At 45.4% G+C, this 23,987-nt stretch overlaps 1 protein-coding gene across 16 annotated transcripts in view; it reads right to left on the bottom strand.

Moving 5' to 3' along the window:
• TENM1 (teneurin transmembrane protein 1) overlaps positions 1–23,987 on the bottom strand; it is a 697,978-nt gene that overhangs the window by 216,628 nt on the left and 457,363 nt on the right. For all 16 annotated transcript variants that reach the window (XM_039487530.1, XM_039487526.1, XM_039487540.1 and 13 more), the window contains one exon: positions 13,042–13,282. In XM_039487530.1, the coding sequence (XP_039343464.1) occupies positions 13,042–13,282 (241 nt within the window). The remainder of the gene's footprint in view (positions 1–13,041; positions 13,283–23,987) is intronic.

The raw sequence follows: 23,987 nt of genomic DNA, 5'->3' as shown, positions 1-23,987 counted from the left end.
GGGGAAGGCGGGTGGAGGAAGGTTCTCGGAGGAAGGAAGGGTGGAGAGCGAAGGGGTGGAAAGTGAGGTGAGGGACGGTATACGGGCCGGGTGGGGACCTCGGTATAGGAGGGGGAGGCCCACAAGCAATGGGTGGGAGGGAAGAGTTGCCTTGCCGATGCGGGTGGTAGCCAGGAAGGCCGCGGGCAGGAGGAGGAGAGCTTAGAATAGAGGGCCATAGGCTGGAGGACCCGTGGAGTCTGGTCTGAATGGAGGTAGAGCGAGGGCCCAGTGGAGAGAGGGCAGCCAGAAGCGGCGAGGTAGGCGCCAGGGGGAGAGAGACGAGACCCATCGGGACGGACGAAGACCGGATCGCCGGCGGCCGAAGGCGGACACCCCGGCCATGAGGGAGGCCGACCTGAGCGGACCGAGACAGTGACAACTGGCGTAGTGCAGGACCCAGGAAGGGGGTCCAGGATGGGTATGCCCTTCAGGCCACCCTAGCTGGGTACTTCCATGAGGTACCACCTCTTCCGTCACCCCCCAGCTTGGGACCCCCGTACCGAAGGTGGAGTACTTGCCTTGTGCACCTGCTGCGGTCTGCCCAGGCTGGTGGCCTCTACTAAGTGGAGAGGGTCCTCCCTGCTCAACAGAGCTGGGAGACGGGTCCATTGGGATGAGGTTGCAGTAAGATGGAGAGGTGATGGGTTCTGGCTGAGATCAGGCAGGGTCCTGTGGCCATGGTGAGCCCCTGGAGGCCGGAGATGGAAGGCTGCAGGATGCGGAGCTGCAGCGACCTGTGCCGAGGGTCCCGTAGGGCTCACGAGTCGAGGCCTCCCTCGAGAGAGAGGGGAAACGGCGGAGGGAAGGCTGAGAGGAGAGAGATCCCGTGGAGTAGCCTCCGAACGGCCGACAGGTCCCGGACCTCGGGCCTCGGAAGGAAGAAGAGGAGCGGCCGCAGCGGAAGCCGGAGAGGGTCGGATGAGGGGTCCCCCGGCCTGAGAGACACAGGATGGCCTCACTGGGGGCGGAGACGGACTGGAGCGGGGAGACCTGTGGATGGAGACGGCGAAGCGAAAGGACGCTGGGGCGGATCGGGGGTTGCAACGACCCGGAGAAGGCTGCTGAGGGGTCCGAGAGAGGAGCACAGAAGTCCCAGAGGGGGACGAGGCAGGCAGAGGCTAGAGCCAGAGCAAGTGTGAGAGGTTTTGTTCAGGGGGGCCAGAGTCTGACCGCCCTTGCAAAGCACTGTTGCGAGCAAACGGAGTGACATGCCCGGGCGTGAGCTGTTGATGTGGAGAGCCTGGCCTGGTGGAAGGTCCCAGAGCAGGCTCCAACAAGAGTGCAGGCGGATGAGTGAGGAGCCAGAGAAGGCCTGCGACCTAGAGGCTGAGCGGGTCAGCCAGCGGAGCGACGAGGAGGGTGAGCGCGCTAGGCCGCGCAGTCGATCTCCGGCGGCGGTACCAGCGGAGACTCGCCACGGGTTCGGAAGCGCGGGCCCGCTACCAGCGTCGCGGTGGTGCGCGGGCGGGCCCGACCGGAGCCACCACCCACTGGACGTGACGGGAGTCGCGCGCGCGCTGACGGACGCAGCGCGTGCATCGAGCGGAGGGAGAGACGGAGGCGGAGCTGGACCCATGATGGCCGTGCGCCGATGTGTGGAGCGGAGGAGAGATCAGGCAGGCGCCAGGCGGCAGTGAGCGCGACTCGCGGCGCCACGAGATGAGCCCGCAACCGCGTGATGAGCCCGCCGGTGGTAGGCGAGCAGGTAGACGAGCGCAAGCGAGGACAGGATGAGAGACTGAAAGAGCTGGCCAGCCTGGCGCCACCTGTCAGCTGGGGCAGACCCCGCGGATCCACCAGTCGTCCAGAGGCTGCGAAGATCTGCTGCTCGCGCTGGCGCCGGCGCTGCCGTGCCACGGCCCGCACTGCCCAAAACATGGTAGACCCTGGTACGCCAGCGACCGAAAGCCAGAACCACTATGTAGGTAGTGGTCTTTGTTAGTGGAAACCCGTGAAGAAGCTGTGAGGGGGCATGCGTGGTGTTTCTAAATTCCCGACGAGGAAACCAAAGGAGAGGTCGTGTCCAAAGGTGAGGGTCGGAATGATGGTTGAGCATGAGGCCATATTCCAACTTTCAGCTTGAGGCAGAGAAGGAATCATGGTCTCCAGGACACCGAACTAGGCCGAGATGCTTTGGCCACTTGGGTCTGGAAAAATGGGGATAAGAATCCTGGCCCCTCGCCCTCTGGAGGTACTACAGGAAATGCACCACTCTCAGGAGGAGAGTCTGGACCTCTCAGGAGGGGAGCAGAGGGAGGAGATGGGTCCTGAAGAGGGAGAGGGGTGGAAGGGTGAGGGAGGGGACAGAGGGGAGGTGTCTGGGGAGGGGAAGGGCTGTGAAGAAGAAGAAAGAAGGAGGTAGAGTTATGGAGGGGGCGGAGGAAAAATAAGGAGAGGGTTGGAATGAGGAGTGATGGGCGCCCGGGGGAAAATCAAGGCCCTTGCGGGATGGGCGGGCGCCGTCTGCCCCGGGAGGACCCTGCAAAAGGCCTGCCCGACCTCTGGGCTTGGGAAGTGAAGGGCACGCTGCGGCCCCTGGCGTCGCCCGAAAGGCGCTGCGGGCCGCCTCGGGACGTCGACGCCGGCGCGGACCTGCGTGCCTGCCTGCGCCGGGCGGACTGCGGCCAAGGCGCCATGCTTGCGTCGCCCAGGTTTGGTGTGCATGCCAAGGAAGTCGGTGGAGGAAATAGCCTTTTCGTTCATCTGGCAGGTCCTGCAGCGTTTACAGCACCTCCTGTGTGCAGCGGTCCTGCAGTCATGAGTACTGCGCCTCTCGGCCACCCCGTCGCGATTTCCGCCCACCCCTGTCGCGGACCCTGTCGCGTAATGGGCGCGCTCGAGGGCGTCGAGCAGCGCGGCGAGTCCGCTGAGAACTCCTCCGAGATCGTCGCGCCGAGTTCCCGCTCCTGGCGATGTTGAGATGTCAAGAAAGATGTACCAGGGATGTCAAGATGGCCAGGGATGTCCTGGCCAGGAGGACCATTCCGCGCAGGCGCGAATCGTTAGTCCGCGCGCGGCGCCACGGTATCCCAGCATTTGGCTTTGCCGCGTTGTCCCCTCCCCCGCCGGCCATTCAGCGACGGCGCCCCGGATCGACCGTTCCATTCCTGGCCAGCATAAGTGCCGGCAGTCCGCGGGGGTAAGTGAATAGACCACTCCCCTGTAGGGTGGGGGGTTGCGGGACTTTTTTGCCGCCCCGTGAGGCGTTGTTTGTCTCTTTGCATGGGCTTCATGTTTTCTTTGTTATGTTCAAACCGCGCCGCCTGCCCACCACACTCCTCAAACCGAACCATCCACCTTGGGCCTTGGGTCCCTCATGTCCTGATGGACCCGACGGACTGGGCGCTGTAGCTCCTGGTGGGCCTTGAGGTCAATGGGCCTTGCCAGGTCTGGGGGCGGTCCGTCAGGCAGACGGGGCAGCACCCAGCGCCTAGGGTGGATGGCGGGGGAGGAGGCGAGGCGGCGTCAGCGCTTGCCGGCTGGAGGGGAGGCGGAGGGGGCAGTGCTCAGAGAGGTCGGGGAGGAGGGGGAGGTGACCATCGCGGCGCGAGGGGCTGCCGGGCGAGCGCGCGCGGGGAGCGATGAGGGCTGGGCGATGCGCGCGTGCGACCCCAGCCGCCCTGCCAGGCCCCCAGCGGATGACACTGATGGATCCCACTGCGGGGGGTATGAGGCGGTGTCCGCCCGGGCGGTTGGCCGGGGCGCGCCCGCGCGCCCGGGCGGCGGGGCGGGCGCGAGGGCGGGGCCGGCGGGCGTGAGCCCGAGCCGGGCGGATGTCCTGGAGGTCCGTGTCCGCCCGTCCCGGTCCGTCCGTACCCGGAGGAGCCGACCCCACCTGCTCGGGAGCTCGGAGCTCGACCGGGAGGCGCGGCGCGGTCGCAGCGGGCGCTGCGGGCGGCCGGAGCGGCGCGGGGCGGGGACGGGGCGGTGCCGGCTGCGACCCTCCGACGCGGGGACGGCGCGCGTGGATCGCCGGGAGTGGTGGATGCGGTGCCGCGACCGTACATGCGGCGGCGGGCGCGACCGAGCGACTGCCGCGATGGCGAGCGAGGCGTGCCGCGCTCGACGGCTGCGGGCGGCGCGCCGCGGCAGGTAGCGGCGGGCTGTGGCCTCGGCCCTGCGTGGACCGAGTGCCGAGTGGACCACAGGCGGTGGTCCCCTCGCGGACCGGCCCTCGCCGCAGCCCAGCCGCCGGGGCCCGGGCGGGCCGGCCGTCCCGGGCTCGAGGGCTCCGGCTCCTCTGAGCTCGCTCGGCGTCGCGGAGGCACGGCTCGTCTGGCTCCGGCCGGGCACACTCGGCGGCGGCCGGCCGGGCGACGACGCGGAGCGGCGCCGCCCAGTGTCTGGGCGGGCGCTGGTCAACGCCCAGTGTCTCTGGCGGCGGCGCGGTCACCACAGGGGCGCGAGGCGGCACGGCTGGAGGCTCAGCGCTTTGGCGCTGGGCTATTGGGCGCGCGAGCCCGGGGAGCGCCGGGAGTGGGTGCGCCGGCCGGCGCTACTCGGCGGCGGGGCCTGCGCCCGTCGTGCCGGCGCTCCGTGTCGAGGGGGCGCTCGGTGACCGGTGCCGTGGGGGGAGCCGGTTGAAAGCGGGCTGGCATAAGCCTGTTCTCGCGTTCTTGTCCGTGTCTTGGCTTAAAAAAGCAGAACAGAGCCAGAACAGATAGGCGATGTCCTCCTTCTGTCCCGAGGGAGGAGGCGTGCGTGGTGCTCCAGCGGGCGTGGGGGCTTGGCAGGCAGGGCGCAGGGCTTGCTGCAGCGGCCCGGGGGCATGCCCCGCCCTGGGAGCGGGAGGAAAAAGCCCCCAACCAACCACTATCTAAGAACTAACCACTAAGATATAAGATAACTATAGAAAAGAAAAACACTAAATACTACCAGCTATATAATATAAAAAAATAAGAGAAAGGCTAGGGTGGAGAGAGGAGCACTCACAGTTCGTTCCGACCACAGTTCCGGGGAAGGCGGAAGAAGGAGGAACTGAGCGGCGGGCGGGGGCTATATATTTTAAGCGCCGCGCCACGGGCGCCAGGGCTCCCAGCAGCGGCTTCGGGGGAAAAAGAAAGGGAAAGTTCGGGCCCGCCGTGCGCGCACACATAACAACTGGAATGCATTGGAGCAATCACTCGAAGAAGAATTTCTGGAAATGACTTCCAAAACATCCTACTGCCCCAAGCTATATCATACAGTGTAGACATAGGAAATTTTGCCTATCTATACTATGAGCCTCTATACATGATGCTCCTGTTCTCCAAACCAATTCAAACCCTCTGCATTTAATCTGGCATCACTATTTTCCCTTCTAAAATAACATTCATTTTGTTTGTTTTTATTTTAGCAGATGAGATTGTCATGCTTTATGGAAGGCTGCCAGGCCTACTGGGCCACTAGCTATTATACAAAAACTGCCTATTTTTACCCTGGTTTCTCACTTTATATGCATTACATTAAATGAATTAATGAGAGGACATAACCTAGAATATGATGATAGGTTCAGACAGGATTACAATACCTATGCATCCAAAATATTTATCACGGTATTCCAGTGGAGCTGCAACTTGACCCTCTCCCAAAGAAAAAATGCTGTGGGGTATATGAACAATTTAAAATGTTTTCATCCATAGTGACTGGATTCTAAATTATTCAAGAGAAGAAGGAACCTCAAGTGCCATAGCGGGAGACATTAAAATTGTATCTCATTGTAGATGACAAATGTTCATATTTTTATTTCCATAATACAAGGTTTGTTCCTGCATTGCTAAATTGAGGATTGTATTTAAAGCTATTTTATTTTAAGTTCAGGGTCAAATTTACAGCCTCACATTTTTTTAACAATTCAGAAATTTGAATTGTTCAGATCCTATCTTCTGCACAGTGACAATACATGGGACTGTCAGAATGAGTTTCTAACCCTTGTTATTACTTTTCTTTTAAATATGATCTCTAGGGAGGTTAGATTTATTGTTTAATTAGATAGAAAATGACAAAATACAAGAGACATGTCACAGTAACAGATATTGAACAATGTGGCTTAAAAGAAAGCTCATAAGAAATGAAATCACTCTACATTTATTTTCAGAATAATAAAGAGTAAGTTAAAATTAACTTAAGAGTAGGCTTCTTTTACAAATAATTTATTAACTAAGGATATTGTCTAGATGGTAATTGTTTCCCTATCTGCTGATTCATGAGTACTCTACAGCTCCCATATAGGCTGCTCCACTTGCCCTGGAGAAGGCTCTGTGATTTTTATTTTCACTTTATGCAACCATCCAAACCTGTTCCTTTACTTACAGGGTCAGTGGTGGTTCCACCCAATAAGATTTATAGTAATGCTGATGAAGAACTCAGCCAACAGTGGATTCCCTAGTATCCGAAAGAAGTGGTTCTACCCTGTCTGCATGACAGCCAGTCAGCCACAGAAGAGTTTTTAAAATTGTTACTATCTTGGCTGAACTCAAGAACAGAACCCAGGCAAACAGTGATAATGGGACTTCAACAAACTAGATTCTTTCCTCCTGGAGCAAAAATCAGTGTAGACTGGGGAGATGACAAAAGCAACCCTTTTATTTTGGGACCATCTCACTGGCTATCAGGGGCAGGATCCATACCCTGCTCACATCTAGTGATCAAGGATAAAAAGGCATACTAAGTTTTCGTCTCCCTAACAGTTCTGCAACTTTCAAGCATGGAGCAGAGATTTCTTGAATTCAGCCTTGAACACTAGTCCATCTTAACCTGGCCACCGAGACCACAGACAGCTTTCTGGTGTTTAGAAGGCCCCATACGTGCTCCTCTGATTAGGGAAAATTCTGTTTGTTTAAATATATGCTTAAATAAGAAGGTGGCAGTATAATCATAATTGAAAAACATCCTGGTAAGTGATAGTCATAAGATTTCCAGCATAACCAGACTACATCATAAACAAGATGGTATCCTTAGAAAAACAGAAATGTATGGATCCTACAATGTTTCTGAGCATTGGTTCTGTCTATTATGAACATTATAGAGATGGGCTTGACTTCATGGTCAGTTAGAGCACAGAAAGTTAGAGTGTAAATCTACAGTGCGCTAGCTTGCAGCATACTAAGTCACCATGTGGACCTTGCTTGAAAATTTTTAGTGCACAATAGCAGGGTCCACATGGTGACTTAGTGCATGGCAGACCAGTTCGCTGCAGATTCACATCTTATCTGCCATGCACTAGGTCTCTCCATGTAGACAAGCATTAGAGCCTAACATAGAAGATTAGGGATGGAAGATTAAGGATCAGGAGGTCATCTAGTCCAACTCTCTGCTCAAAGAATCCCCACATTTGGAGAGTTTAGAACCAATCCAAACTTTATTGCTTAGATGTATTGCTAATTAGACAATAGCTAAAAATCACAGGTGACTTGAACCCCAAGGGCCTCCCCTATTTTCCTAACATTTTAAAGTTACGTATATGAATTAATGATAACTGAATCTCAGGTTCACGGCCTGACAGGGCCGGCTTTAGGAAGTGCGGGGCCTAATTCGAACAGTTTTGACGGGGCCCTAGCAAGGATGACTTAAAAAAAAAATGTAAAAAACCACGTGGGGCTTGTACTCACCGGGCGATGCTCTGAGTCTTCAGTGCCACTTCAGCGGCGGGTCCTTCACTCACTCCGGGTCTTCGGCGGCACTGAAGGACCCACCGCCGAAGTGCTGCCAAAGACCCGGAGCGAGTGAAGGACCCGCCGCCGAAGTGCTGCCGAAGACCCGAAGCGCCGCCAGGTGAGTAAAAATTAAAAAGGTGCCTCTAGCTAGGGAAGGGATTCTCACTGGGAGCGGGGCTCTCTTAGGCGCGGGGCTTGATTCGGGGGAATTGGTGGAATAAGCCTAAAGCCGGCTCTGCGGCCTGATACCTCAATGCCCTCTTTAGAGGGGTTGTTACCAGGATGCCAAGGCTACTTAAATGAAGTTTTCTTTGCCACAGTACCTTGGGCATAGACAGTACATTGAAGTAGATTTCAGTCCACTCAGCATCTTATTGCTAACATGCTAAATGAGTTAGAGGAACTAGAATGAAAGTTAATAAAAAATGAAGGAATAAGCAAACATGTAAAACACTTTAGTGCAAAATACAGAAATGAAAATAAACACTTTGGGGGAAAATCAAAGTTAAAAAAGGTTTGTTGCTTTTAACAGCAAAATAATTAAAGTTATTGTGAACCTAGTCTCTTGGAAAACAAATGCAAAGTTGTACACAAAATAAGCACATCCAAAGCTTGATCTGACTTATCCATGAAAAGGGCACCATAGCATAACAGAAAAAGGACTAAGATTAGTATTACCTTTAGAAACAACATTTTAAAATGCCATTTTTCCATCTTACATTGGAGCTGACTGAAATAAAGGCATAGTGAAGTACAAGGAAAACACAGCAAGAAGTGGAATACATACAATAATATTGATATAAGAGGGAACAAAAGAGAGGGGAAATATGCTTTACTGCATTGTCTGAGTTTAAACTGTACCCTATAAAAAGCAGTAAGCCAAATTCAGATGGGGCTATCAAAGTTAATGACAATATATGGCACTGTAAATCAGAAGATTTGAAAGATTAGAGCAAAGTATCTATGAATCCTGAAAAACATAATTATTTTAGAGGGAAGGAAGGGAATAGGCAATAGATTGTGCTTACTCCTGGGGGAGAAAAATCAATTATGTAAGAGGCCAATAATACTATGCCGCTAAAAAAGAGAATTAACGGTACCTGTGTTTTATGTTATTCAAGATCTTTGCAGTCTTTTGTTGAAAATATTTATGAATTATGATCTATGTGTTGCAATGAAATTAATGCATGTTCATAAGTCATTTTAATAGTAAATAGTTGTTCTCAGTACTGTATGTGAACACATATTATGCAATTGTATATATGCACATATATCACTCTCTTGGATGGCTATAACTCAGTCAATTGGCAGTCCAACCTGCTGGACCCTTTTCCTCCTATTTCTTCGTAGGCAGCTTCTCTCATACCTCCTCCACTAAAATGTCCTATGTGTACTTGACTTCTTTTTTCTTTTGAGTTTATTTTAATCCAGAATGGCTCATTCCCCAGAATGGTTGGGGAAAATATTTCCCTATCACATTAATTAATACAGGAGAAGGGATAGTCTTCTTATTAAGGTATGGGACCCGTCCATAAAAAAAAGTTGCAATACTATAGAATACTATATTCTCATGGGGGCCCCTGTGGGGCCCGGGGTCTGGGGCAAATTGCCCCACTTGTCCCCCAGGCAGCCCTGATGGGACCTGGCAGATCTGAACTCCATTTCTGGCTCTGCCAAAGACTTCTTGTGTGAACTTGGGCAAGTCACTTCACCTATCTGTGCCTCAATCTAACCATCCAGGAAACTGAGATGACAACTCATCCCTGCATGGGGATGTAGTGAGGATTAATTCATTTATATTTATCCTTAATCAGAAGCAAGTATTAGTAGAATTTCTGTTTTGCCTTGTTATATAAGATATGATAATACAATGTGTTACAATAGAGAAACAATTCTAAAATATACTATTTCATTACCCACTCTTTTAGGTCTGATCTTTTCAATTCAATCTAGATCTTCAAAGTCTAATTACATAAGAGCATGTTTCTAATCGCAATATGGTAAATATATTTTTAGAATTATGGAATTTTCCTTCATGTAAATGTGAAATATCACATATCTGCCACTATGGGTAGGCTGAGAAGCTTGCTCTATTTCTGATTATCTATAGTAAACAGGATTTATAGGCCACATGATTAGTTCTCGGAAGTCTTTTCCTGTACGAAAAAAATCTCTAAATCTATGTGGCTATAGCTAGACTGTGCAAACCCTGGTGAGGTTTAAGGATTAACATGAGATATTATTAGATGTAAGTACTGAACATGTGCATTCTGATTTTTCTCCAGTTATTAAGTTAGGGCATAAATTAATGTCTCTAAATCTACTCTTCAATTGCAAATGTTCTAAAAAAAATCTGCTTATGCATATTAGGTAGATTTGAGTACTATTATACAAGAAAGATTTAGCACTGAAATACAGCTGCCATTGCCATATTTCTTGTATTTTCTAAGACTATTTTTAATTGTAGTGTATGTGTGTGTGTTGGGGGAGAACCTGGAGATTTAGCCATTTCATTTTCTTGTCCCATCTGATCACCCCATCGGGAAGGGGAAAAATAATCTTTTCTCTAAGGCTGTATTGTGTGATCTAGGTCTTTTCTGACTGGTGACCATGGAGCTATAATTTACAACTTCATTCATGGACATATTTTTGTCCCCAAATAATTCCAGATTAATCCCAGAAAATAGCTGTACAGCCACCAAGAGGTTCCTAAGAGGTTGCAGACTCAGCAGACACTGGAAATCAACAAAGACAGCCACTACCAACACCTTGGGCTGTGAGTGTTGAATGTGGAAAGCTCCCAGACTCTGCCACTCAAGGAAAAGGAGTCCACAGGTTGTTCTCTATCATGAATCTTCAATACAGAGCATGGCATTGTCATCAAGTAACCAATCAATCATTTACACTTAGACTGTATAATACCATTGATGGGAATATTTCATAGCCAATTTAAGCCTGTAAAATTAATGAAAATCACTGAAAATGACAGGGCTGCCCAGAGGACTCAGGGGGCCTGGGGTCTTCGGTGGCAGGGGGCCCCCGCCGCCGAATTGCCGCCAAACACCCGGAGCAGAAGCAGCTCCGGGGGCCTGGGCCCCACGAGAGTTTTCCGGGGCCCCCGGAGCAAGTGAAGGACCCCGCTCCAGGGGTCCTGAAAAAACTCTCGTGGGGGCCTGGGGCAAATTGCCCTACTTGCCCCCGCCCCGCCCTGGAAAATGATGGGGATTGAAAAGGGAGCACAGTTAAATTACCAAAGTTCTGCCTCAAAATTCGGAAGTATGGAGAGGAAACAATGAGCTATTATGATGTAGGAAGGCTACATGAAACCTGATCAGTGCCTGTTGAAGCCAATGGAAGAGTTCCCATTGTGTTCATGAGGCACTGGATCAGGCCAATAAGCAATATAATATCAGTGAAATTTTAGTTGAATACCAGTCCTTGCATCATAGAAACCACTGGAGATCTTTCATCCTGAAAATAATGTAATCAGAAATTCTGATCCCAACCATCTATTGTATTTTGAATTTTTAAAAATTATTATCAACACAGTAATGAAATCAGATTGGAAAGTTACTGGTACATGTTCTGAGTACTTGAAACATACATATTTTGGAGGTATGTGCTCCAATTATTTTCTGCAGTTTTTCCTCGACTTATTACTCTTGAATTATTTCAGAGTAAACCAAATATGCTTTTTCTGGCCTCAGCTTTTATAGAAAACCCTACATTATGAAATTCTGCTAAGGACTTCACCTATAATTTAAAGATGATATCTTGACTGGTTATAGGATGTATGTGGGTGAAATCTGGGCAAACATGGTTAAATGTAAATTTCAAATGGAAGCATCAGAAAAATCTCATGGGGACCATATTATGTGTTAATTTTAAAATAGTCATTTTCTGACAAAAAATTTAAGTTGTGCATTCATCTGATGAGTTGATATACCCCTAGATTCCTTGCCTGGCATTCATTTTTCAAGAAAGTAACATACCGAAGTCTTAACTCAGAAAGTAATAATGATCAAAATTAAATCAGCCCCTCCGTTCATTTCAAATTCACACCCTTTCAGAAGGGAGTAACTTATTCAAAGTGACACTGGTATATTGTAGCAGTCAAATTATATTAAGAAGTATGTTGCATATTTTGTTCTGAGTCAAGCCAAAACAATTTCATCTCATTGCAAGACCACCAAATTTTTCCCTCGGATAATAGTTAAATAATTTCACATGTATGTTTGAAAGGAAAATGCTTTTGTGAAAGTACCTGTTATATTAAATAGTGAGTGTTAGATTTGTGTGAAATTCATCAATTCCAGTACATGTGGGGAAAACTGAACACTTCTTAGTGTTTTGAACAAACCTGAAAACCAAATGGAAGCACCAGCCAAGACTACTCAGGTTCAGACCCACAATGTTCCATGTGGGGAAGGAGAAGCTTGTGCAAAACTCAGTAACTAATTTACTCAAAAGGTCTGTAACATGGCCCATGTTCCAGGTTGATAACTAGACAGGACTTGAATGGTTGGCACAGCTCTAATTAACGGCCATAAAATTAGCTATTCAGATTACAATAACAGCTTTCAGCCAAAAAAGTCAAGGATAGCCATGCATTCACCTCAGGAGACAGAATTTGTCTCTCTACATTACAGATTCTTTCCGAACTGGAAATATATTTTATTCAGATTATCATTTTGCAGACTATATTATTCAAGTAAATTATCCGTAGCTCAATCTTTGACTTCAATATTTGTTTTTTGAGGCAGTAAGGCTTTCATAATCAGGCCTCAGATCATCAACTGAATGTGATGTTGATTCTATAATCATTTCTGAAACCTCAAGCCATTTTGGCTTTCTTTTGCTTATACGTATCTGAAGACATCCTGGATGTTTATGTACAATGATAATTTCTTGGGGATTGTTTCACACCTGGGGTTTCTCAGGAGGCCAAAGACTGCAGGCTGAATGCTTTCAGATCTTATGGAGTGCAGTGATTCCCTGAGGCATGGCCTCCATGTGGAGTTTCTTTGATGCTTCTAAGGCAAAATGCCTCCTTCCACACAAGATGGGGCTGCATAAGTGCACAGATGTGTGCATACAAATCTACATCTTTGGAGTTCAATTATCCCTCCCCACAACACTTTTCAAAATGTGCTTTTCTGAGCATTAATGATCTAGGTTAACTAATAACATGATGATTATAATAATAATAATGCTTATGATACCATGGCTTCACATCAAAAAGCTTTGTGTGTCCTGAACTACAAAGCCATTCTTTCTCTCACTATTATTATTTTCTCATCTCATCCTCAGACCCACCCCACCATTTTTTAAACTCTTAAGAATAGTAGACTCCGTTTATATATACCTTGTCTCCAATGGTATATTACTATTCAAGACCCAGCTGTTATGCAGATGTACGGAATCTTGCGTACTGGTTGGAGGTGTTTGAGTAGCTGGACTGGGCTGACTGCGGGTGGTCATTGATCTTTTCTGGAGAGAATCTGCTGTTGGAGGTGGTTTTCTGCTGCAGGTGCATGCATGTGGTGGTGGTGGAGGGGGTGGGAGTGGTCTGAATGTGAACTGGTTACGTGGGCTGCCCGGTATATCTAAAAAAAAGCAAACCAGAAAGAAAAGACAAACAAATCCATAGAGTTACTATTTTAAATAGCAATCAGAAAAGCATGGTATTATATTTAACAGGATTACAGTATTGTGTAGTAGAGGTTTAATTTCAGGCTGTCTGTAAAATGTTATTGTAACATATGAATTCATTTAAAATCCTCTTATGAAATAAAGAATATTCACAGATTTGAATTTGTATGTAAATTCTTCAGTGCTGCAGTGGTTAAAATAAATGAAGCAGCACTCACATAATTTGTCATAGCATTTTTTTGAACAAATAAATCAGAGTGACATTGAGTTACAGCACAGAAACCATCTGATTTCATCAGCTGTAAATCCCATTTAGGAAAATACCTGTGAAAGAAACGGACAGGTTACAAGAATAAACATCCTGCACTTCAAATCAAAAGAGAGAATAATTCAATCAAACCCTCTACAAAACCACTAAGTAATAAACATCTCCCATGAAATAAGGCTAAACAGATTTACACTACTATGTTAATGTATTTGTCAGTTAGGCCTGGGAAAAGGTTCTAGCAGAGAGGCAATAATGACACACACCTGGAGAGAGGGTTCTGTGGTATTAAAAGCAGAGGAGCAGGCAGTCAACATCAGACCAGACTGTAAAGTGAATGCAGCTCTTAGTAGGAGCTTTAAGGAAAGGCTGTTGTGTTTGCATAATCACTGTTCTGTTACTTGCTAGTACTGTTGTTGCCCAAGACAACTTAGGAGTGTCATCCTGCTGTTGCTGCTACCTTGAAGATACTAAGCACCTGTTTCTACTGTTCACTCAGGAGAGACTCGAAAATCTATTATGCAGGAGCAAGACAGCCAGGGGAAAAATTATGAGCACCTGAGCAAGGAAATCCCTCAGAGACAGTGTGAAGATGCTACCATTATTTTTTAAGGATTGCTGTAACTATTGCTTTAGTAACAAATCACTGGCAGCAAAGTATTCAGATGTTGTCAGCTAACTGTCATACTATTGACAGGAAAGACCTCCAGCCCCTAAATTGGTGGCTCACATTTGCTAGTATTCCTGCTGCCAGGAAACTTCTCACCCTTCCACAGAGTGTAGCTAACTTTTAAGTAATACATTACTAACCCTTAAGCTGTGAGAACTTCAGTCTTTGTGTTTGCATCATATGTATCACAATGAAACCTGCCAGATTTTGCATCCTATTTTCATACACACTTGTACACACACAGTCACACTGACTGGTACGGAGAGTTTCCAAGTGTTCTTCGGAAAGGAAAGGGAAGCGCTCTCAGGGCTTTTAGGCCCTGAAATGTCCCATTCTAGGAGCCTGTCTTATACACACATGTGCCAAGGGCAACACACCTCCTATGGCAAACATTTTACCTCCATGTTACACATTCCCACCCACAAGATAGAATCTTTTGCAAATTTCAGTTTGCATGATAGCAATCAGATCAGGAATGGAAATGTGTCAGGAGCTGGTATGAAACAGTTATAATGACCCTAGGGACAGTCATCAGGCAGCAGTGATCCAACCATTTAAACTTCCTCCTGCAGTGGAAAGTTCTGCAGTCTACTGCCTCTTCTTTCTCACTGCCAACTGCACAGCCACTTCTAGTGTAAGGTTTCTCAGATGGTGGAGCACAGCCCAGAAATTGGCTTTGAGGGGATTGCCTCATACTGACTGAGAAACCTCCCTTGCCCACAGAGAAAAATAACAGTCACTGACCTCTGGTGGAGCCTAAACAAGCACCTCTCTTCAACTGCCCCAACTGCTTCTGCTGCTCTGTTCCCTCCCTATGCTAACTCAATCCCACAGCTGCTCACACTCTCCCCAGACAGCCCAATTTAAATTCTCTGTTTCAATATGCAATTCCTCTGTAGGCTCAGTGCTTGTGGCATTCCCTGTGAGTGGTGAATGTATGCTGTGTGTGTTTGTTATACAGTAACTTCTTTTGGTAGTTGTTTCCAAGGGTTTTTTTATTTTCATACCAGTATCTCATTCTAGTAAGGCTACTTAGATGGAATTCTGATGATCCCCAAATCCCTGGAAGGAACTCCCTTTGTGCTTCATTTTCAGCAAGTATTTTGTTAAGAGCTGTGACTGATGCATTGTCTTCATGCTGGAAGGTGAATGGCCTTTTGTGAATAGTGACAGTTGGTTTAGATGGCAGGTGACAAATGGCATCAATTTCCTAATGACACACAATGCTAATCCCAACCAGAGGAACAAGAGCCAGTGTTGGGAGTCAAGCCAAGAGTCAGAGCCAGAGGCCGGGGCAGGGATCAGGAGCAAGGAAGGAAGGCAAGAATCAGGAACAGGTCAGGAAAGCAGGAACCAGGGACAAGTCATGAAGGTAGGGCTCAAGTGTCAAGCATGAAGGCAGGGTCCAAGGTAGCAGCCACCTAGGAATTCACCCAGTTGCACGGACAACTTCCTGTCTATCTTTCTGGCTTAAATAGCGTACCTTGGCCCAATCAAGGACTCTGGAGTGCTTGAAGATGCAGTAACTACCAAGACCTTGCATGGCTCCTCCTACCGGTGATGGGTGGAAGAACTGTAGGATCCATATCTAAGTTCCCTCTTAGCTGCACGGCTGCACAGCAGACTATCAAGGGCTGTGCAGGTGGGAAGAGGCGCCTCTCCCCCAGCCCCATGCTGCAGTGGCAAGAGAGAGATGGGGAGAGTCCTCTCTCCCTGCTGCAGCTCAGGGGAAGCCTGCACCCCAAACCCCTCAGCCCCGGACCCACCCCAGAGCCCACCCCCCCAGCCATAGCCCCCACCCCAACCCTCTGCCCCAGCCCTTAGCCCCCTCCCGCACCCCAAATTCTTCATCCCCATCCCCGAGCCTGCACCCCCAACGGGATCCCTCACCCCCTGCATCCCAAACCTCTGCCCCAGCCCCGAGCCCGCTCCCGCACTCTGAACCCCACTGCCCCATTCCCGCTACACATCTCCTCCATATTGGTGAACATAACAAAATTCATTCCGCACGTGGATGTAAAAAATTAGAGGGAACATTGATCCACATAGCAATGCATCCTCCAGCCCCACTACTACTCCTTTTGCCTCACTGTCACCTACTTCCTGTGCTGGCACACAGATATCTGCCATAGAGCTCAGTTTGTTCCATGCCACATGTAAATTTTATGCTATGTGGACCCCAAATCCTGTCTATGCTTGTACAATGGTACTGCCCATTTCTGCTGGCATGTGGCAGATGGGAAGAATTTTCCCCAACAATATTAGTACTCAAAATGTACATGTGCACCACATTCCCTGGGGGATTCCACTTTAATCTCCTCCCACCCACAGCAGTAAACACTATACTTGTCAGCCTTTTGTGTGACTATATCATATAAACCCCTGATTCACAATCTAAGTGGGAGGTGGGGGAGGAGGTGAGACAGAAAGAGAAAGATTTAAGAATAGAGCCTCAGCTGGTGTAACTGGTGCAACTTCATTGACTTGAGCTGAAAATCTGGCCTTGAATTTCTAATTAGTTTTTTACAGACTATTTCTAATTTGCTGAAGTTACTTTTATTTTACTTACTTTGAGACTAAGTCTACATCTCATTAACTTTATTTTTATATCACAGAAAAATGTTGCTTGTGATAAAACAATGTTTGTGTCTAAATCTGCATACCAGCGATTCCTTAGAGTTCTAAATGTACACTAGACTGTGCAAACTAACTTAATACAAAATCATTTAAATACCTCAGGAGTAAAATTATGCATGGAAATTTGTCTAAAACCAACAAGCACCTAAAGTGTGCGGGTATGATATGGGAATTAGCTTAGCTGTGAAGTTGTATCCTCCTATTATTCTTCACATAATTCTGTCTATTCACTGCAATATCTGTCTTCATTCTTAATTGTTACTGACAGAATACTGTTCAGATATTTTAATTTCTTAGGAAATCAGAAAGTCCATCTATGAAATGTAAAAATGGTATATAATTAGTTTTCAATATACTTATTAGCATGATAGAAGTTACTGTTCACCTAAAACATAACTACAAAATATGTTCTCAGCCCAAAATTCTTGGTTATAATATTTATGCTCAGATCATGTTCCCTTGAAAAAACCTACAGTAGAGACCAAATTCAGGCAAATGCTCTGTGGCCTCATTTGTGCAGCCCCATGTGATACAGAAAGAGATATTTCAAATCTGCCAGCAAATCCAGCTTCGCCCCTGTAGGGTGACTAGTGATGGAAGAACCCATTTCAGATATGTGGTGTCGAAGTTCTATGTCCCCAAAGAGTTTATTTCTCAGAATTTCTCTCATTTCAGGAGGACAAATTCAGGGGGGAAAAAAATCTGTTTTCTGAGAATATTCATTTGAGGCTATGCTTGTTTTAACACCTCTTTGTTGTCTTTTGGGGGGTACTGTATCTTATCCCTTCTTGCTATACAAAAAATAAACAATTTTCATGTTGCTTTGTGTTAGGCATTCTTGCTTTGCGTACAGCGGTGGTAATTCATTCAGCTGTTTATTTGGAGATAGCCTTTGAGCTACTTACTCTCCAAGAGTAAGAATCCTGTGATGATAGTATCTTTAAAGAAGGAAAAATTATTTCCTCATAATTCTGCTTCTTTGAAGAGAACATCTCATAGGATTCTTTTTTTTTAAAATCAGAGTCTGGGTCTAGTTTAGGGGTGGATTATTTTTACTGTGGTTTGGATCAATCCTATTGGATGGTACTTGGTTAATATCACATGAAAATAATCTATAATCAGAGGCCATAAAGCTAAATTTTTATGGAGAAAGGGAAGGGAGGAATAAGATCCTTTAAAAACATGGATTATTAACTTCTGCCTAGTGATTCAGGTAGTTGATGTTGTAAAGCAAAGCCAAAGAAATGATGGAGAAGAACATTGAGCATGTTACTGATTTTTTATCTTGTTGTTGGGGGAGTAGATCCCCTTTTAAAATATCACTGTCCTTCACTTGGGTTGTAAGTTGGTTGTAGGGTTTGTACAGGGCAAAGATTTTCAAACATGGCATTGTTTTAGTAGTATAGATTTTCATAATATGCTGTCATTTTTATGGCATGTTTGGACTGTGAATGGAGTAATATTCTGAACAACCTGGTTGCCAACCTTAATTCTCTCCTATTATAATGGTTGAACACTGTAAAACTGTAACAGTGATCAGCTCCCAATATTTTAACATGAAGCTCTATAAAGAATTTCCTCCTTATCTTCTGATAAATCTCACACACCAGGATTGCATGTGCCTGCAGAGAGGAGGGATGAGGGACCGTAGCATTTATTTATCTGTTTACACAAAATGCCTGTAGAGTATATCAGAGGGAGTATATCCCCTGGGGAAATTCCCTGAAAGCACCTGACCCTTGGTAAAATCTGGTATATTCTAAAAGCAAAATATTTCCTCTTTCGAAGCCTTAAAATTGAAAGTAATCTCTGAAAGGGAAGATGCGTAAGTACTGAGGCTGGGGTAAAAGTCAACCAGAAAGAGAAAGCACGCTGATCTTTTTTTCAATTTGTAGGAGGGTTTGTAAAAAGATGATCCAGTAAACTCAAGGGGCCACTCCTCCTCCCACCAAGAACATAATAGAAAGCTATTCCATACATAGTTCATTATTGATTGAAAATTATTTTGAGCACAGCTAGTATAAGCCACACACCTCCTGGGTGTGGTGCTCTGTCCCATCTAGTGGCACTGTGACCACTTAGAGAGCGAGATTAATGAGTTTTCTCTACAGCCTAGAGCCATATGGCTCATGAAGGAGAGGCTCATGCATTTAGCTCCAGAGTTCTCAGGTTTGATCCCACCTAGCCATGACCAGGGTCTGTCAGTGTTACACTAGGAATTTGGCAGAACTATTTTCATGGCACTTTTGACAGATATTTCAATATCCATTTTCCATCCATAAAACCAGAAATGGGCCAAAAGAAATCTGATGAGGTTCAACAAGTTGAACCAAGATGAGTCCTGCATTTAGGATGGAAGAATCCCATGCACTGCTACAGGATGGGGACTGACTGGCTAAGCAGCAGTTCTGCAGAAAAGGACCTGGAGATTACAGTGGATGAGAAGCTGGATATGAGTCAACAGTGTGCCCTTGTTGCCAAAAAGGCTACTGGTATATTGGGCTGCATTAGTGGGAGCATTGCCAGAAGATCGAGGGAAGTGATTATTCCCCTCTATTGGACACAGGTGAGGCCACATCTGGAGTACTATGTCCAGTTTTGGGCCCCCCAGTACAGAAATGATGTGGACAAATTGGAGAGAGTCCAGTGGAGGGCAACAAAAATCATTATGGGGCTGGGGCACATGACTTATGAAGAGAGGCTGAGGGAACTGGTCTTATTTAGTCTGCAGAAAAGAAGAGTGAGGGGTGATTTGATATCAGCTTTCAACTACCTCAAGAGGGGTTCCAAAGAGGATGGGGGTAGGCTGTTCTTGGTGGTGGCAGATGACAGAAGAAGGAGTAATGGTCTCAAGTTGCAGTGGGGGAGGTCTAGGTTGGATATTAGGAAAAACTATTTCACTAGGAGAGTAGTGAAGCACTGGAATGGGTTACCTAGGAAGGTGGTGGAATCTCCATCCTTAGAGGTTTTAAGGCAAGATTTGACAGATACCTTCTGGCTGGGATGATTTAATTGGGGTTGGACTAGCTGACTTCCTGAGGTCTCTTCCAACCCTAATCTTCTATGATTGTATCATTTAGTGACAAGGGAACAGTATCCTGTATTGCTACCCACTGAAGTATGTAAAAGAGAATATATTAAAAAGTAATGAACCTTAAAAGTTTTGCATTTAATCTGTAGTGCTTTTAAGTATTTTAATTCTTTCCAGCTCCTAAATTTATTATTTATTGGTATATTTCTTCACCAAATATGTACTGGTAGAATTTGAATTAGCTTGGAATCTATTATTTAATTAAATAGTATAATATATTCTGAGAATTTAGTTTTCTATTTAAAAGTTTCCTGGGTATTAAAACTGCTCAGTTAGAATCAGAGCTGCAATAGTTTATCAAGTGGAGATGAATGAGCATCATCAAAATCTTATTTATGAAAACAAAAACACTGGAATGGATAAATATAAAAAGTACAATGAGAAGAGATCTTAGAGTCACTGCATATTTGGCTAGAAAGACCACAACCAGAGCACTGCACACAGCACAGAAAGGCATGTAATGAAGAATTGAAAAAGATCAGGTGTAGCAAGGATAACAAAGATAAATATTAAGGTGTGAGGCTAGGAGAAGCTTATAGTCCACGGCCCTGAACCTGCAATAAGATGGGGGATCTCATTCAGGATCAGGGCCTAAGATGACAAAATAACAATTTTGTCCAACATGTGTGCTGGAGACAAACAGTATTGTAGCATTACTTGTTTCTGTATTTAGGCCTGATCTTATGAGGTTCTCATAATCTTAACTTATTGAAGTTCTACCTTTCTATGAGAGTACATTTTACAAGACATTGTCTGCATGTTTATGTATATATGCCCTGTGACCCTACAAAGCCCTTAATTATATGTTGCCCGTATCTGAACCCCTTCTATTTCTGCTATATTGTTTTTAGGACAGGATGAGCAGAACAAAAACTAGTATTCCAAATGGGGTCATACAATCAATTTATATATTGACATTATAATATTTTCAATAAACACTTTTGACTTCCATCTTAAACATAAAATTTGTTTCTTTTGTAGAATTTTTGTGTTTGTCTTTTCCTAGTCTTACTATATTGTCAAGTTTTTTGAGTATGAAACACAGAACTTCATCTCAAAGGACGTCTACAAAAGTATAAGCAGTTCTATGCAAAATTAAAACAAATTTATAAGACAATTGGAAGTTTGTAAACTCTATTAAAGAAAAGATATCTCACAAACATACAGCATCTAAAGACTCACGTATATAATTTCATACCCATTTCTTTATAAAAGAGGGATGAATCCTACAAATGTCATTATTTAGTGTGTTCTACAAATGCAATAATTTACAATTGCACTACAATTAACAGAGGTCTTGTCCCACGTTATTCATTCTCAACAGTATCAATGAATATAAAATATTGAGAAATACTGCAATAATATAACATCAAAGTAATGATCTACTTCACTTATAAATTCAGTTCACTATGTTCATACATACCCCATTCAATGTTTTCTTTTAATTCTTAGTGGCAAGTGTATTACAAGTGTTCACTAGTATCCCTTACAAGCTATAGGATACACCTTAACAGCTCCTAATTTAATTTGTGCGCCACTTTAACACAAGTAGATTTGGAAAAATAAGAATGGTAACCCCTTTCCTAACATTCCTGAAAGATTTATTCATGCTGTTTTTCTTTAAAATATTAAAGTCTAATCATATTTACAAATGAAATATGATGGTTGTAAAATGCAGGTTGCAGTTTAATTCTCATTTTAAAGCATAACCGGCTTTTATGATGACCATTGCTCTGGCTATGTAATGTTAAGAATGTGTCCCATCTACAACCTATTAAGATGTTAAGGATTTCCAAATTATAAATACCGTACAATGCCTCCATTTCTTCAGGATCTTTACAGCATAAAATGCTAAACTGCTTACCATAATCTCTAAATGACTGATATGTGTAAGGTTCACCTTACAATTAGCTCGTATAAAAGTATATCTGTTCCATACAGAATACCAGTCTAAAACAGAATGGTGGGGTAGAAGTTACAGCACCATAACGAGACTTCAGTCAAAAAATATTTTTTTCTGAAGGAAATGCTTTGTGAGTATGGGCTCAGTCCTGTTTGTTATTGTATACCTCCTTTGAAACACTAACTGCCCTTGTTTCCCATTGACTTCAACAGCAACTGTGAACAGTACTCAGAGACTCAAGATCAGACTATATTAAATTTCAGAATATATTGGCTAAATTTCCTTTTGGAGTAACTACTTTAGCAGAGTAACCTGAGCACAGAATTTGACCCATTATTTTCACTCGAAAGACTACAACACTGTTATGATTTCAACTTTGTGTTATTTAAAAAAAATGAATGGTGTTCTTTGACCCCAATCCTTCCAATACTTAAGCATGCATATAACTTTTTGCTGAGACACTCCTGCAGTAGTTGCTACTAATGATGGTTGGATAGATGTTAAACAAAGATCTTTATCAGAAGACATCTCTAACAGTCTTATAACTTCAAAATGTTCCTTTACATCAACCAGAGAGAGACTATGTTGAATCTTCCAGGCAACAAGACCTAGATCTCATAGAAGGTTGTGCAGGTTGTGCTGTAGCTCGTTGAAGGCAGAGCTGCTGCTGTCAACAGTGCAGAAGGATAGCATGGCATGGTATTGCCACCTCTACTTCTGCACTGCTGCCTGCAGAGCTGGGCTTTCAGTCGGCAGCCACCGCTCTCCAGCTCTGAGGGCAATGCAGAAGTAAGGGTGGCAATACCATGGCTCTCCTTAAAATAACCTTGAAACCCCCTTGCAATTCTCTTTTGGGTCAGGATCCCCAATTTGAGAAACACTGATCTCATCAGTGAAATCTGTATAGTATTGTCTAAAAGCACAAAAAAGACCAGATTTCATGGTCTGTGACATGTTTTTCATGGCCGTGAATTTGGTAGGGCCCTAATAATAACGCCATGTACGATATCATGAAAGTTTTAAGTGTTACCATATGGTAACACCCAAAGATACAATGACATCAGTGCTTGTTTACATAAAATAAACACTTGAAAAGAGGAGTGAATAACTAGAGCACATGCAGAATTTTTGTTTGGGTGATCTATCATACTTTTTTTTAGAACGTCTGTCATATTATCATTAGAATTATAGCTTTGCTTTGTATTACTTGTATCTACATTTTCTAAATATCAATTCACTCTTTATATGATATTGACTTTAAAGTTATATTTTCTAAGATACTGAAATGCTCACATTTTTGTAATTTAATAAGATAGCTATTAAAAATAGAGCTACCCTACTTGGCCTTTCCAGCCTCAAACTTGTGGGCAGAGTGATAGCAGACATAGGCACATATGCCAATTTCTCTGAAATGGAGGCCAGTTTAAGATCTTAGAAGCCAAAATAGTGTGGTTCAACATGCTGCTGCAGCAGATACAAAAGGGAGCCTCCTTGGTGATTGTGGCAGACAGGTCAAGGAAAAATGTAAATTGAGAAATGAAAAGGCATTATAATCATGGTGGTGACATCTGGGAGCCATTCAAGAGGTTCATATGATTGCCAGGTAGGTTCTGCTCTGAAAAAGTGATTTTGTCAGACATTGGTTATATGTTTAATCTGGACATCCAACACTGGTTTGATGGGTGGCTATCAAAGGTTTACTTAGCAGGCCAAGCAGTTGCTCGTTCTATCTGTTGGCCTGATTTACTATTTATAGGGTGTGGAAAAGAAGGGGAAGGGTAATTTTGGTCAGTTTGTGTCTGAGATTTCAGAGGAGGGATTGTTAACTCGCAAGATTAATTGTGGGTGATGGGGTCAATCCCTATAATGGACAATGACTTCAACTAGTGGTGACTGCTAGGGTATAGCATAGTGCAGTGGTTCTCAACTGAGGGTCTGCGCTGAGGCTCTCTGGGGGTGCCACGAGTTGGTTTTGGGGGTCCACAGTGACCCCCATGGGGCTAAAGCTCTGATCCCCAATGCCCCCTGAGGGGCTAAAACTGGGAGCTGAAGCCTGGAGCTCTAAGGTGCCCCCAATGGGCTACAGATGGGAG

Source organism: Mauremys reevesii, linkage group 9 (genome assembly GCF_016161935.1).
Source record: "Mauremys reevesii isolate NIE-2019 linkage group 9, ASM1616193v1, whole genome shotgun sequence".
Taxonomy (NCBI): domain Eukaryota; kingdom Metazoa; phylum Chordata; order Testudines; family Geoemydidae; genus Mauremys; species Mauremys reevesii.
Note: the sequence above shows the minus strand (reverse complement) of the source record. Positions and strands in the feature narration are given on the sequence as shown.